A 16,073-nucleotide genomic window follows, 5' to 3' on the forward strand; every position below is an offset into this window, starting at 1 on the left:
CCACTACTTTTTTGTGTGTGTGTGGTTTTTGGGTCACACCCGGCAGTGCTCAGGGATTATTCCTGGCTCCATGCTCAGAAATTGCTCCTGGCAGGCACGGGGGACCATATGGGACGCCGGGATTTGAACCGATGACCTCCTGCATGAAAGGCAAACGCCTTACCTCCATGCTATCTCTCCGGCCCCTCATCCACTACTTTTGCAATGTTGTCTGGTTCAACCCCTGTGGAAAACAGTATGGAAGGTTCTTAGTAAACTCAGAACTGAGTTGTCATATAATCCAGCAATTCCACTTTTGGGTATCTGACCCTGGGACAGAAAAATTTCATTCAAAAGGATGTATGCATCATTATTCATTGCGGAACTCAGTACAATAGCTAAGAGTTGGAATCAACCCAGATGTTCAACAACAGATGAGTAGATCATGAAGAAGTAATAAATATTTACTATAGAATACTACATAGCTTTAAGGAATGATACAATCATGCAATTCACTGCAACATGGATGGAACTGGAAGATACTATGTTAAATGAAGCCAGAAGAATAAATACAGGATGATATAACTTATACGGGGTATTTAGAATAACTGCATGAAGGAATACAGTGGTTTAAATGGGGGATGTCTAGAACACTTGGCCCCAGAGTACAGCGAGGAAAAGGAAAGAAATTGAGTGGAAGAGAAAAACAGGTGTGGGGGACAGGGGCCAAGGAGATTCAGGTGCATTATTGGTATTATGAAAGGACAGAACTAAATATCCAAGCCACAGAGTCAACAAAAATGAAATCATGAGGCCCATACTTTAACAATAAAACTTAAAAAGGTGCCTGTTATGATGACAGGCTGTGGCGCAGAGTGGTGTATGGGATGGACTTTGGGAACATTGGTAGAGGAAGGACAACACTGGTGGATTGGCGCTGAAATATTATATGTCTAAAACTTAATAACTTCGTAAATCACAATGCTTTAAATAAGAAATAATTAAAAAATAGTTGAATTTTAAAACAAGTTTGGAGTCAATTTTAATATGTTATATGTTGACTCATTTAGAAAAATGAAAAAGATTTGATATTATAAGGGAGATCCTAAAGATTGTTTCACTTATACATAACTTTTTTTTAAACTTTATTGAATTGATTGGTTGGTTTTTGGGCCACACCCAGTGGCACTCAGGGGTTACACCTGGTTCTGCACTCAGAAATCACCCCTGGCAGGTTGGGGAACCAAACAGGATGCTGGGGATTGAATCGGGTCCCTCCTGGGTTGGCCACATGCATGGCAAATGCCCTACTGCTGTGCTATCTCTCCGACCCCCTTTATACATAATCTTAATAAATGTCTAGTTTCATTTGGTCTCTCATTTTTACTTTTTTTTTTTTTTTTGGTTTTTGGGTCACAACCAGTAGCGCTCATGCGCTCAGGGGTTACTCCTGGCTCTATGCTCAAAAATCACTCCTGGCAGGCTCGGGGGACCACATGGGATGCAGGGATTTGAACCATCATCCTTCTGCGCCTAAGGCAAACGCCTTACTGCTGTGCTATCTCTTCAGTCCCTCATTTTTACAATTCTTTATTTTGGTGGGTTTTTGTTTTTGTTTTTGGTATTTTAGGCCACACCCAGTGACTCTCAGGGATTACTCCTGGCTATGCGTTCAGAAATCGCTCCTGGCTTGGGGGACAATATGGGATGCTGGGGGATTAAACCACGGTCCATCCTAGGTGGGCATGCAAGGCAAATGTCCTACCACATGTGCCACCGCTCTGGCCCCTCATTTTTACAATTCTTAAAAAATTAGGTCACGGGTCCAGAGAGATAGCACAGCGGTGTTTGCCTTGCAAGCAGCCGATCCAGTACCTAAGGTGGTTGGTTCGAATCCCAGTGTCCCATATGGTTCCCCGTGCCTGCCAGGAGCTATTTCTGAGCAGACAGCAAGGAGTAACCCCTGAGCACTGCCGGGTGTGGCCCAAACACCAAAAAAAAAAAAAAAAATTAGAACACGATTTGGGACATTGGTGGTGGGAATGTTGCACTGGTGAAGAGGTGTGTTCTTTACATGACTGAAACCTAATCACAATCATTTATGTAATCAAGATGTTCAAATAAAGGAAAAAAATTAGAACACTTTATCAAGAAAGTATAAATGAAAGGTAACTTTATTACTTAAGAGAAAAATGTATACAAGAAAGTCTAAAATATTTCTTCCCATGCATTACTTTGTAATAAAATTTCGAAGATATATTCAGGATACATTTTTCTTAACGTGACCATTTACTGTGTGGTGAACATTTTTTCATAGAAATCATATACATAAACTAAATATTTTCTTATAGTTTACAAGAAGCTTAGCACATTGTATTAACAGAAGATGATATATTTTACTGCAAAATATATAAAAGTGATACAATTTTGTGACAATTGTTTAATTACTTGATTTCAACAAGAGAATGAAGAAAAAAACACAAAAATCATCAGGACGGTCTGGCTTTAAGATTTTTTGTATTCAATTCGTTCTACTTTCACGTCATCTCCAATTAGTTGATACACATAAGTGACAACTGTCGAAGCCTGAATATCCATCAACACAAATGAAGGAATAATGTTACTGAAAGAAAATACAAAGAACTTCAGTGTGTTGACAGTAGCATTATAAATTTAAATTTAAGAAGAAATTTATTACATAATTAAAAATAATAGTCACTAAAGAATGACTACCAAAATGGTTAGAACTATTCAAATGGCTGAATTTCTCTCTTATGAAATGTCACACAGGCAATAATTGACCTTACAAAATAAAAAAAATTCTCAATTCATATACTACTCACGTTTCCAAGGCATTATATGCTCCAGTGGCAGAACCTGGGTTAATGTAAAACTTATTTTCATGCTCAAATGCTTCAAATTTGTGTGTGTGCCCCGAGATAAGAATGTCCACATCAAACTGCCTCTGCAAAAGAGCTAAGCTGGCCATATCTCCCCAAGGGATAACTTGATGCCCATGGATCAAACCGATTTTGAATTGTCCAACAGTTACAACTTTCTGTTCTGGATAGTTCAGATTCTAAAGAAATAGACAAAGAAAACAGATATATTAGAGATACAAATGTTTAAAAGACCTGCTGAAATATTCATTCTCATTGACATTTTAATGTAAGTACTCCATATCCAACACATGTATTAAATAGCCTAGGCATATAACCTGAAGCAAGGATACATTCAAATTAGGGGGCCAAAGACATAGCTCAGTGGGCTGAGCTCATGCTTTGTATCCAGAAGGTGCCAGTTCAATCCTGTGAGCAGAGAGCAAAGTCCCTGAGGATGGCCATATGTGACCTCAAAATCAAAATAACAAATCAACACCCCAGGTTTTAAGAGTTATATATGTGATTTAAACTACAGTGTTAACAATTATAAAGCAGTACCAGTTAAGCACTTTTTTTATGGGTCTTATAACTACCAGCTTATTTAATATTTATAAACAATCCCAGGAGGCAAGTTCTATTACTTCTGAATGAAATAGGCAAAGTTAAAATAACCCGCCAAAGGTCACATGCTAGAAAGTGGCCGAGGTAAGGTGGAAACTCCTGTGCCAACCAAAAGTGACTCTACACCCCCCCCCCTTGGTTTCTGGGCCACACCCAGCAGTGTTACTTCTGGCTCTGAACTCAGAGCCTTCTTCTGGCAGGTTCAGAGGACCTTATGGGATGCCAGGAATCAAACCCAGTTCTGTCCCAGGTTGGCCACATGCAAGGTAAATGCCCTACTACTGTGCTATTGCTCTGGCCCCCAAGTGACTCTTTAGCTGAGTCAGGAGTAAGCTAAAAGCACTGTTCTGTGTGGCCCAAAAACAAAAAAGAATTTTAGCTTATTTGTTTTTTGGGACACACTTGGCAATGCTCAGGGGTTACTTCTGGCTCTGTGCCCAGAAATTACTCTTGACTGGCTCAGGGAACCATCTGGGATAACTGGGGATTGAACCTGGGTCAGCCGCATGAAGGCTCCAGCCCACAAAAGATTTTTGTTTTGTTTTGTTTTTGGGCCACAATTGTGGTGCTCAGAGGTTAATTCTGGCTCTGTGCTCAGAAACCACTCTGAACAGACTCAGGAGACCATATGGGATGCCGGGAATCTAACAGGGTTGGTCCTGTGCAAAGCAAGCACCCTACCCACTATGCTATCGCTCTGGTCCCTCAAAAGATTTTTAAAAGACAGAAACTCTAGCATTATAGCTCTAGTATTTGTGAATTTAGTATATCAGAAGCAAAGAGTTTGTCATTTACTTGGGGGGATGAGACAGTGGGATTTGGACCACACCAAACAATGCTCAGAACCCCTGGCAGTGCTCTGGGACCATATTGAGTGCTTGAGATCGAACCCTGCAAGCTGTGTGCACTGTAATTCATGATAGTCCCAGAAGGACAGAACTTGATTCCTGCTAAGGAAACTAACTTAAGTATATATACAGCATAAACAGAAACAGGTTTTAATAAATCAAATTTACAAACAAAAAGTTTGCCCATCCCTCCTCAATGCCTGTCCTGTACTTCCACAAACCTCTTAAAATAAGGTCTAGGAATATGGTTAAAATGGTATAGCATAAGAGTAGGAGGAGAAAAAAGGCATAGCATATGCCGTATATGTGCAAGGCCCTGAATTCAAGCCCCTCTCCAATCACCTGTGATACAGAGTACCACCAAAAGTGGTTCCTACAACAACAAAAGCAGTCATATCTTCTCCCTATCCAAACTATCCACAATAAGGGCCGGAGAGACAGCACAGCAGCAAAGTGGTAGGGTGTTTGCCTTGCACGCAGTTGACCCAGAATGAACAGTGGTTCGAATCCTGGCATCCCATATGATCCCCTGAGCCAGCCAGAATCGATTTCTGAATGCAGAGCCAGGAGTAACCAAGTGTCACCGGGTATGGCCCAAAAACAAAAACAAAAACACAAAAAAGGAAGGGGTGTTAGAGCCACTGAAAACGAAGGAGTAGGTGGGGGCATTGTCAACCTTCTTACACCTGTAGACAGGAGTATCACCGGGTATGGCCCCAAAAACAAACAAATAAAAAAATAGAGCTGAATGTGTCTGACAACACAGCTAATGAATGCAACCTCAGAGAGCCAACTTAAGTATACAACCTTAGACAACACACACATACCACCCTGTTCATCCTAGCTCCAAAGGGAATTATTAATAAAAAGTAATTTTATGTCTTAATGTATATTTTAACAAGCAGTATAAAATAAACTATTTTGTGCCAAGTTAGGTGATGAGATTAGGGGGGAAATGGAGGGGATACTGGGGACAACAGTGGAGGGAAGGTCAGACTTGGAACACTGGTTCCAACTGGTGTTGGAACACTGAATACCTGAAGAAACTGTATTATGAACAACTTTGCAACTTACAGTTTTTTTATTTATTTTTTGGTCTTTGGGTCACACCCAGCTTTTGTTCTGGGGTTACTCCTGGCTCTGCACTCAGAAATTGCTCCTGGCAGGCACAGGGGACCATATGGGATGCCAGGAATTCGAACCACCATCCTTCTGCATGCAAGGCAAACATCCTACCTTCATTCTATCTCTCCGGCCCCGCAACTTACAATGTTTATAAAAATTTAAAAAAAAAAGTAAGGCTGAGATTATACTATGCCTGAAGGAGGCTCATTCCATCCTGGCATCAAGTAATCCCATGCACTACTGGGAGTAACCCCGGAGCACTTCTGGAAACAATTCTTGGGCCCAGAGTTACAAATAGCCCCTGAGCATTTCTGGGTGGATCCAAAATCCAATGCTAGGGAGATGGCGCAAAGGGCTGGAGTACACACTTTGCATGTGAGATTCTCAGGTTTGGGCCTTAGCACAGCATAATCACTTACCATTTCTGGGAGCAGTCTTGAGTACTGCTAGGTGTGGTACCAAAACTGACAGCAACAACAAAGAAAAATTTAAAAAAAGAAGTTGACAAACTCAGGTCTTAAATTGAGGTTCTATATGAAAGATTAAGAAGGCAAGAGCTGTGACAGAGCACTTCCCTTGCACGCATGAGACTATAGGTTTGATCCTTAAAACAGGGGGGAAATAGGGGCCAGAGTAGTGGTGCAAGTGCTAGGGAGTTGATCTTGCATGCGCGAACTGCGGTTCGGTTCCCCAGTGTCCCATATGGTCCCCCAAGCCAGGAGCGATTTCTGAGCACAGATTTCAGAGCATCACCGGGTATGGCCCAAAAAAAAAACGAGCCAAAAAAGGTCAGAGGATAGTCCAGTGTACAGGGCATTGGAAAGGGAGAAGGAGATACATCACCTCATCGAAGTCTCCTCTTACAATATGAACATCTCCAGCCAGAGTCTTGAGGTAGTCATAACTCTCTTTGGTGCAAAGGTTTCCGGTACAGAGAATATGCTGAATTTTTCCTGGCACCAGCAGCTTTTTGAATTTAGCAGGCAAACTGTTGCACCGGTGTGGAATGTGCAGGTCTCCTAATACCAACACCAACTTTAGAGTACCCGGGTGAGACAAAATGTCATGTTAAAAATGTTATAAAAAAAACATTCCTTCCTCCCATAAAGCCCTCAAATTAAACTTATCAAACATTCCAGAATCCCAAAGAGCTGAAGTTATACATATGGTTCCGCTCAAGACCATGTAAATAAAAATATATGATAATGTGCTCTGATATAAATCAATTATCATTTTGGTCACAAGGGCCAGTGTTTGCCTTGCACAGGCCGACCCGGGGTTTGATCCCTAGCATTCCATATGGCCCTAGAGCCTGCCAGGAGTGATTTCTGAGCACAGAACCAGGAGTAACCTCTGAGTGCTGCCAGGTATAGCCCAAAAACCAAATAATAATAGTTTTTGTCACAAACGTGCAAATAACATAATAATTGATTTGTCAAGAACACAGTGCTTAGTGCAGTGGCGCAAGCGGTAAGGCGTCTGCCTTGCCTGCGCTAGCCTAGGACAGACCATGGTTCAATCCCCCAGCATCCCATATGGTTCCCCAAACCAGGAGCAATTTCTGAGCGCATAGCCAGGAGTAACCCCTGAGCACCACTGGGTGTGGCTCCTCCCCAAAAACAAATAAACAAAAAAATTAGCAGTATAATAAAAATAATACTAGGCCATATGGAATTTTTATATCTAATATGGCAACTCATATTTTCATATGTCATATAAAGCTTTACACTGATTAAGAGAACAGTTAAAGATATAATAATCAAAACTTTAATTCTATGGAGCCAGAGAGATTTCACATGGTGGGGCATTTTCCTTGCATGTGGCCAACCCAAGACAGATCCTGGTTTGATTCCCAGCATCCCATATGGTCCCCCGGCCTGCTGGGGGTGATTTCTGAGTGCAGAGCCAGGAGTAACCCGAGTGCTATGGGATGTAGCCAAACAACCAATCAATCAACTAATAAATGAATAGTTCTGCTTTGTTTTTTTGTTTGTTTGTTTGTTTGTTTGTTTGTTTGTTTTTGAGTCACACCCGGTGGTGCTCAGGGGTTACTCCTGGCTCTGTGCTCAGAATTCGCTCCTGGCAGGCATGGGGGACCATATGGTATGCCGGGATTCGAACACTGTCAGTCCTTGGTTGGCCTCATACAAGGTAAACAACCTACTACTGTGCTATCTCTCTGGCTTGTAACATTTTTTTTAATAATTCCATAATTTACTATAAGGGCAATTTTTTTGAGAAACACAGTCCAAAATTTTTGTTATTTTAGCTATACCTAAAACTACTGGCTATATATGTTATGGAAGTATAAAAATAGCATGTTTTATAAATCTTAGATTTTTATTGTCAAATAAGTCAAATGTCTCTACTGCATTACAGAATTTTTACTTATATATATGTATATATACATATATAGTTTAAATAATATATAGTTTTTTGGGAAGAGGGCACACCCGGCAGTGCTTGAAGTTAGTCCTGGTTCTGTGCTGCAGAGTTACTTCTGGCAGTGCTAGAGGTACCATATGGGATGCCAGGAACTGAATCGCCAGGCCAACTGCATGCAAGGCAAGTGCCTACCCACTGTACTATTTTTCTGGCCTCATATAGTTTAAACTGTGTGTGTGTGTGTGTGTGTGTGTGTGTGTGTGATGTAATTTGGGGAGCATAGCCTCCCAGAGCTGGGGGATCATGTGGTGTAGTTTAAACTGTGTGTGTGTGTGTGTGTGTGTGTGTGTGTGTGTGTGTGTGTGTGTGTGTGTGTGTGTGTGTGTGTGTGTGATGTTATTTGGGGAGCACAGCCTCCCAGAGCTGGGCGATCATGTGGTGTGAAGGACAGAACTGGGGCCTCTCACATATAAAGCATGTGGTCTAGCCCACTGAGCATCTCCCTGATCTTGCCTTTTTGTTTTTTGTTTTTGGCTTTTTGTTTTTTGGTCACACCCCGATGTACTCAGGGCCATATGGGATACCAAGATCAAAACAGATCACTCACATGCAAAGCAAGCACCTTACTGATGTACTATCACTCTGCCCCCTCACTCTCCTTTTTTTACTGCCTAGATTAAATTATTATGAACTCAATGTATAGTTCCCAAACTTAAAATAACATTTTCATAGGTTCTTTGTGTGTGTGTGTGTGTGTGTGTGTGTGTGTGTGGTTTTTGGGTCACACTCGGCAGTGCTCAGGGGTTATTCCTGGCTCCAGGCTCAGAAATTGCTCCTGGCAGGCATATGGGGGGGACCATATGGGACACTGAGATTCGAACCGATGACCTCCTACATGAAAGGCAAACGCCTTACCTCCATGCTATCTCTCCAGCCCCCATTTTCATAGTTTTAATGTGCATTAGAGCATTAGAACAAAAGAGTTCAACTAAATGAATTTAGCAGAGGTGGTTTAAAATTGCAACATAATCTCAAATGACAAAAATAAATTTTGCATTTAAATATATAATAAAAATTTAAAAACTACAAAATTTTAATTTAAAAATCAAATACTCTTTTTTTTTCAGGGCCACATACAAAGTTTCTTGGGGATTATGTAATGCTGGTAATAGACTCCAAGACTCCTGTATGCAAAGCGTGCATTCCAACTCTTCTAATATATATAGTCTTCTAAAGAACTTTATTTTTGGTGGGGACAGAGGTCACACCTACCGGTGATCAGGGTTTACCAATCACCAGGGCTTAGGAGACTATATATGATACTGTAGACTGAATTCTAGTAGGCCTTGTGCAAGGCAATCTCACTTTGTCTGTTGTACTATCTCTCTGATTCCTTGTTTTATTTTTTTGGAGTTGTTTTTGGGGTCTCAACTAAGTGTGTCCAAGGCTTATCCCTGGCTCTGTGCTCAGGGATTACTGCCGGCAGTATTCAGGGGACCAAATGCAGTGCCAGGGATCAAAGTGAGGTTGGCTTACCCACTGTACTATCCCTCCAGCCCCAAAGAAAATGTTCTCATGTTAATTACTATAAGCACTTTTGATCGGCTATTTTCTATAAAGATGTATATATCTTTTAACTGTTTTCAAAATAGGCAAAAAGAATCGTTAGTATAATCAAAGAAAACATTAAATATTTAAAATTGAATAAAACAAAAAATAGTTTTGTCATCAGTCTGTAAATTGAAATTAATCAAAAAATAAAATGAGTAAAATTAAAATGATTACAAAAAGAAATGTTGATTCATCTTAAAACAAACTCAGAGTAAATGCAAGGGGAGGGTACTAATAACAAAGTAAGAGTCACTGAAATAATACAAGGTTACAAAATTAGCTTGAAAAGATACTGTTAAAGTTCTTTATATATATAATATATATATACATATATATATATACACATATATATATATATATATAGGGAGGGTTGGGTTTTTGGGCCACACCCGGTGGCACTCATGGGTTACACCTGGCTCTGTGCTCAGAAATCACTCCTGGCAGGCTCGGGGAACCATATGGGATGCCGGGATTTGAACCACCTTTGGTACTGTGTCAGCCGCTTGCAAGGCAAACGCCCTACTGCTGTGCTATCTCTCCTGTTCCAAAGTTCTTCTTTATAAAGAGTAGTGTCAGATGCATCTGTTTAATAACATTATTGCAACTCAAATCTTAATGACAAAGTATCTTGAAAAACTAAAAATCACATTAAATTTCTATCCTTAACTTTAGTTAATAAAAAGAATATCTGGGGGCCAGAGAGGTGGCGCTAGAGGCAAGCGCTAGCCAAGGAAGGACCACGGTTCGCTCCTCTGGCGTCCCATATGGTCTCCCCAAGCCAGGGGCAATTTCTGAGCGCTTAGCCAGGAGTAATCCCTGAGCATCAAACGATGTGCCCCCCCCCCCAAAATAAAAGAATATCTGGAAATATTTTGATCTTCATGTACAGAAAGGGATACCTTCAGACATGGATTGAAGTACAATTAATGTGGGAAGCTGATATATTAAAAAAAAAAAAAGTGAGGCGCCAGAGCGGTAGCATAGTGGGTAGGATGTTTGCCTTGCCCGTGGACAGCCTGGGTTCAATCTCCGGCATCTCATATGGTCCACCAGACCTGCCAGAAGGGATTTCTGAATACAGAACCAGGAGTAACTCCTGGGTGTAGTCAAAAACACCTAAAAAATAGAAACCCCTAAAACTCATATCCTGAGTGCAGAGCCAGAAGTAAACCCTGAGTATTGCCAGATATGCCTCCTCCCCTGCCAAAAAAAAAAAAAAAAAAAAAAAAAAAGCTATCTAATAGGTTGAAAATGTTTAGAACCAATAATGAATGAGCTATTTAATCTGAATGTGTTAGAAAAAAAAACTTTAGCGAGAGATTATATAATAATGGTTGATGATTTCAATTCTATGATCTACTATGCCCAAGTATATAGTCAAACAATTAACAGTCTAAAGATATAACAATGATAGAAACACTTCTTATTGGGGAGGGGGTCCAGCCACACCCAGAAGCGCTCAGAGTTTAATTCTGGCTCTACACTAAGGGACCATTTTGGGTATTGTAGATAGAAGCTTGGTCAGCAGTGTGCAAGTCAAATTCCCTACCCCCTGTACTAGTTCTCCACCCCCAAATATTTTTTTAAACTGTATTGATTGATTGACCACACCCAGTGGCGCTCAGGGGTTACTCCTGGCTCTGCACTCAGAAATCACCCCTGGCAGGCTGGGGGACCATATGGGATGCCAGGAATCAAACTGGGTCCCTCCCAGGTCAGCCACATGCAAGGCAAACACCCCACTGCAGTGTTATCTCTCCAGCCCCAAAATATTTTTTCTTAATCGCTAAGAAATTATTTAAAATTAGTAAGGATGCTTACAGAACTCAATTAGTTTTCTTTTTTGTTTTTGGGCCATATCTGGCAATGCTCAGGGGTTATTTCTGGCTGTATATTCAGGGATCAATCCTCGTAGGCTTAGAGGAACATATGGGATGCCTGGTTGGCATGTGCAAGGCAAGATACCTTACCTGCTTTACTAACTCTCCAGCCCCAATTTTGGCTTTCTTTAGTTTACTATATAGTTTTATTCAACACAACAGAATTATAGAAAAATAGAGCTACAGAACCAAAGTAATACTCTGAGAAATACTGTTATCCAAATTCCATACTATTCTGATTAGATGTGATCCTTTTTTGGGGGGGTGGGGAACCTCCCCAAAAGATTGAAGGTTCCTGAGACCAGAGGAACCCATCAGCAATCTGCCAAAGTTGGCAGTTCAGTGTAAAAACCCAAAAATATGATGCTATAATAAAGTCCAAGACCCTGCAATGCATCGAAGGACCAGGGCGGCAATATGGTTATTGGACTATACTGGGGAACTCCAGGGACACATCCAGAAGTGTTTAGGATCTCTAGGGCTACATTCTTTGATAGTTGGAGGTGAATGTAACCATGCTGAACTATCTCCAACCTCAAAAGGTAATCTATTTTTGTTTGTTTGTTCATTTGTTTTTGGGTCATACCTGGCTATGTTCAGATTCTGCACTCAGAAGTTACTTTTGGCAGTGCTCAGGAGGTCATATGGGAAGCCGGGAACAGAAATTGGGTTGTGCAAGGCAAGCACCTTACCTCCTGTACTATCCCTCTGGCCCTGCAGATGTAATCTTTAAACACACACACATACACACACACACACACACACACACACACACACACACACACACACACACACACAAAATAGATCCTGGAAATGCCAGCCCTATTAAATTTATATAAAGAATCAATAAAATCACAGTGTAAGAATTTGGTACTTCCTATTTGATAGACCTAGAATGGATGAAAAAAATTCAGTAATCAGATACCCAAACCACAATTGTTAGTATGAGCTAAGAGAAGAAACTTACTCTGTGCCCAGCCTTAGTGAGATGAAGAAGTTGATTGCAGACAGGGGTTGGAAAAAAAAAAAAGGGTGAAACATGACCAATGTTAAAAGAAAGCAATGAAAAGAAGCAAACAAAAAGAAAACAACCAAAATTTCACATTAAATGAATATGCAATTGTTGATTTCTGAGTGTTATGAAAGAAAATGTTAAAAATCAGCTTGGGGGCCGGAGAGATAGCATGGAGGTAAGGCATTTGCCTTGCATGCAGAAGGACAGTGGTTCAAACCCTGGCATCCCATATGGACCCCTGAGCCTGCCAGGAGCGATTTCTGAGCATAGAGCCAGGAGTAACCCGAGTGCCACTGGATGTGACCCAAAAAACAACAAAAACAACAAAATCAGCTTGGGTCAAAAAATAAAATTACTGTAGTCCTAAGCATATGTACACTTAAAACAAGCAAAAATGATTTGCTATCATTTTAAAATATGTGCATTCAAACACATAGGCAGCTTATCAATTTCCTCTGATTTTCCTATTTTATTCTAAACATTGACTGTCACTTTTATTTCCAATCTTTAGACTTTATAACATGACTTGAAAGATTCCCTCAGTAAGAGTTTAGATGGAAACTAACACTTTCTGAATTCTCTTTTTTTATGATTCTACAGCAAGTGTGCTCAAGAATTACTCGAGCTCAGAGCTCAGGGTATTATCTAGTGCTTAGGATCAACTCTGGGGCTCCCCACACACACATATTATGTGTTCTAGTCCTGTGAGGTATGTCTCTAGAGGTATTTTCTAAATTCTGAAGATCTAAACCTCAAGTATACTGATATTTTGGGGCCAAATCTGATGATGTTCAGAAGTTACTCTTATTTCTGTACTCAGGGATCACTCCTGGCAGTGTTTGGAAGACAATATGGGATGTCGATGATAAAATTCAGGTTGGGGCCAGAGCGATAGCATGGAGGTAAGGTGTTTGCCTTTCATGCAGAAGGACGGTGGTTCGAATCCCGAATCCCATATAGTCCCCTGTGCCTGCCAGGGGCAATTTCTGAGCATAAAGATAGGAGTAACCAACCCCTGAGCAGTGCCAGGTGTGACCCAAAACCCAAACTCCCCCCAAAAAAAAAATCCAGGTTGGCCACGTGCAAGGCAAGTGCCTTCCTTACCTATTGTGCTATCTCTCCAGCCCAATATTATTCTTTGTTTTGGGGCCACACCCAGCTGTGCTCAGGGCTTACTCTGACTCTGTGTTCAGAGATTATTTAGAGTGCCAATAATCAAATCGGGTTGATCACATACAAAGCAAGTGTTCAGCCTGCTGTACTATCTCTCAGTTTCCACAAGTATACTGATTTTTTTCTTTTTGGCTTTCGTTTTAACACCCAGTAGTGCTCAGGGGACCATACAGGATGCCAGGAATTGAACCCAGACTAAGCACATGTAAAGCAAACACCCTACCTACTGTATTATTGCTCCAGACCCTGATTGTTTAATTTTTTGTTTGTTTTTTTGGGTCACAACCTGATACTTAGGGGTTACTCCTGGTTCTGCACTCCATAATCACTCCTGGTGGACTCAGGTGACCATATGGAGTGCAAGAATTGAACCCGATTTTTAATTTTTAGGTTTTTGGGGGTTACTCCTGGCTCTGTGCTCAGGAGACATTTCTGGCGATCCTCGGGGGAACAATATGGGATGCTGGGGATCAAATCTGGGTCAGCCACATGCAAGCCAAATGCCCTACTCACTGTGCTATTGCTCTAGCCCCCAATTTTTAATTTTTTTATGTTCAAAATTTCAACACTGATCTCTCTTGATTTATAACAGATTTATTTCTCATGAAATCAAAATAGGCTGAAAATCATCCTAAGAAACAAATGAATTTACTACACTGATATATAGCCACCTACATGATGAGGAAAATGTAAAATGGCTAATCTAGTGGTTTTCAACTGTCTTTCCACAGACCAATGACAGGCTGCAGAAATTGTTTATTTAACAAATGGTACACTTGGGTCGATTCACAGTTCTACTGTAAACAAATATATAATATTGATAAATGTATTGTTTAATATTTTTCTCTTAACAGTTCACAAAATGTCATTTTCATCAGAATGGAGGTATAAAAAAGTTGTGACCTACAATCTATATATATATATATATATATATATATATATATATATATATATATATATATATATATGTGTGTGTGTGTGTGTGTGTGTGTGTGTGTGAGTTGTAGTTTGCTTACCAGTATAAAAAGAGGATTAGGGCAAAAGAGATAGCTCAACCAGGCCATGTTTGGGATTATAAACCCTCTATCAGGGGCCAGAGTGATAGCACAGCCATAGGGTGTTTGCCTTGGACTTGGCCGAGGATGGACGGTGGCTTGATTCCCGCCATCCCATATGGTCCCCTGAGCCTGCAAGGAGTGATTTCTGAGCACAGAGCCAAGAGTAACCCCTGAGTATGACCCCCCCCCCATTAAAAAGCAACCATAATCATAATCACCAAGGGGAGCAACTCCTGAGCATAATCACCACCACCAAGAAAGAGAAAATACTATGCATATTGCTGGTCTAGAAAAATATATAACTCAAGATATAAATATTAGAGTTTCTTTTGGTATGTGTGCATGCCACAGCCAATGATGATGCTCAGGGGCTATTCCTGTCTCTGCAGTTAGGAATTCCTCCTGATAGTGCTTTTGGGACTGTATGGGATCCTAAGGATTGGACTAGATCTGTGGTCGGCAAGCCGTGGCTCATGAGCCACGTTTGGCTCTTTACACTTTTTAATGCTGCTCTTCTGTGTGCCGGGCGGCCGGCCGCTCCAGGAGTCAGGACTCTGCTCCTAGCCTCTGTCAGTGCATGCCCTGTGTGGCTCTCAAAATAAATTTCAATCGCGGTTCTGGCGAGATTTGACTCAGTTGAAAAAAAAAAAAAAAAAAAAAGGTTGCCCACCACTATCTAGTTACTAGATAGACTGTGTCTAAGGCAAGAGCCGTCCCCACTGTGCTATCTCTTTGTCTTTTCAAAGTTAGTTTCTAATGAACGCTTATCACTGTTACAAAAATTGTAAAAAGAAAACTTGAACTAATTTTTGTAAAGTTGAAAAATTGCCCATAGGTTGATTAAAATGAACTAATTTTTGTGAAGTTGAAAAATTTGTCCTTAAGTTGAAAATTGTCCATAATTGAACATTTATTGGTTGCCACTAACTCACCACCTAAAAAAATCATAATAAAAAGATTCCTCAAGCCAAAACTGATTTTTCTAAACACCCCAATTTGCTTTTAGAGGGGGACACTACAACTAGCCGTCCTAATCTCCTTTGCCAAACAAAATGCTCCCCATCCTAAAAGGCTCGGCTCCGGCTCGATTCTGCATCTGTTCTGCATCGTTCCCTGAATAAATCAACTACCCTACGGGGGGGAAAAACCTTCTGTCGTGTGAATATGGGATCAGATCGGGTCATTTCTTTCCTCTTCCACCAGGCAAAACTGGAAAAGCACCAGAAGCCTAAAGTAAACCCTGGGCTGTCGTGGTTCTGGATCATCCAGGCCTCCCTCCTCTCCTCCAGGGCTCTGGTCCGCTCCGCATCGCCATCGCCTTCCAGGGCCGCCCCCAGCACACGCGGCCCCTTCTGCCCCTGGGCCGCCCCGGCCCTCCTCGTCCGCTCCCCGGCAGCGAGGCCCGAGCAGCAGATCCCCGGCCGCGTCCTCACCATCCTGACAGTCGGACGCGGGCTCCGCTCGGCTCCACCGTCGCCGCCGCCCTTCTTCCGCTT

The 16,073-nt window shown here is 41.3% G+C and overlaps 1 protein-coding gene across 1 annotated transcript; it reads right to left on the minus strand.

The window, feature by feature from the left end:
• Positions 1-2,135: 2,135 nt before the first annotated feature.
• Positions 2,136-16,063, minus strand: VPS29 (VPS29 retromer complex component). Its single transcript, XM_049789379.1, has 4 exons — positions 16,011-16,063; positions 6,299-6,490; positions 2,823-3,058; positions 2,136-2,602 (listed from the first exon to the last, which is right to left on the minus strand). The coding sequence occupies exons 1-4, from the start codon at positions 16,011-16,013 to the stop codon at positions 2,485-2,487; spliced, it is 549 nt and encodes a 182-aa protein (XP_049645336.1). The 5' UTR covers positions 16,014-16,063; the 3' UTR covers positions 2,136-2,484.
• Between the last annotated feature and the right edge of the window lie 10 nt (positions 16,064-16,073).

Source organism: Suncus etruscus, chromosome 15 (assembly GCF_024139225.1).
Source record: "Suncus etruscus isolate mSunEtr1 chromosome 15, mSunEtr1.pri.cur, whole genome shotgun sequence".
NCBI lineage: Eukaryota > Metazoa > Chordata > Mammalia > Eulipotyphla > Soricidae > Suncus > Suncus etruscus.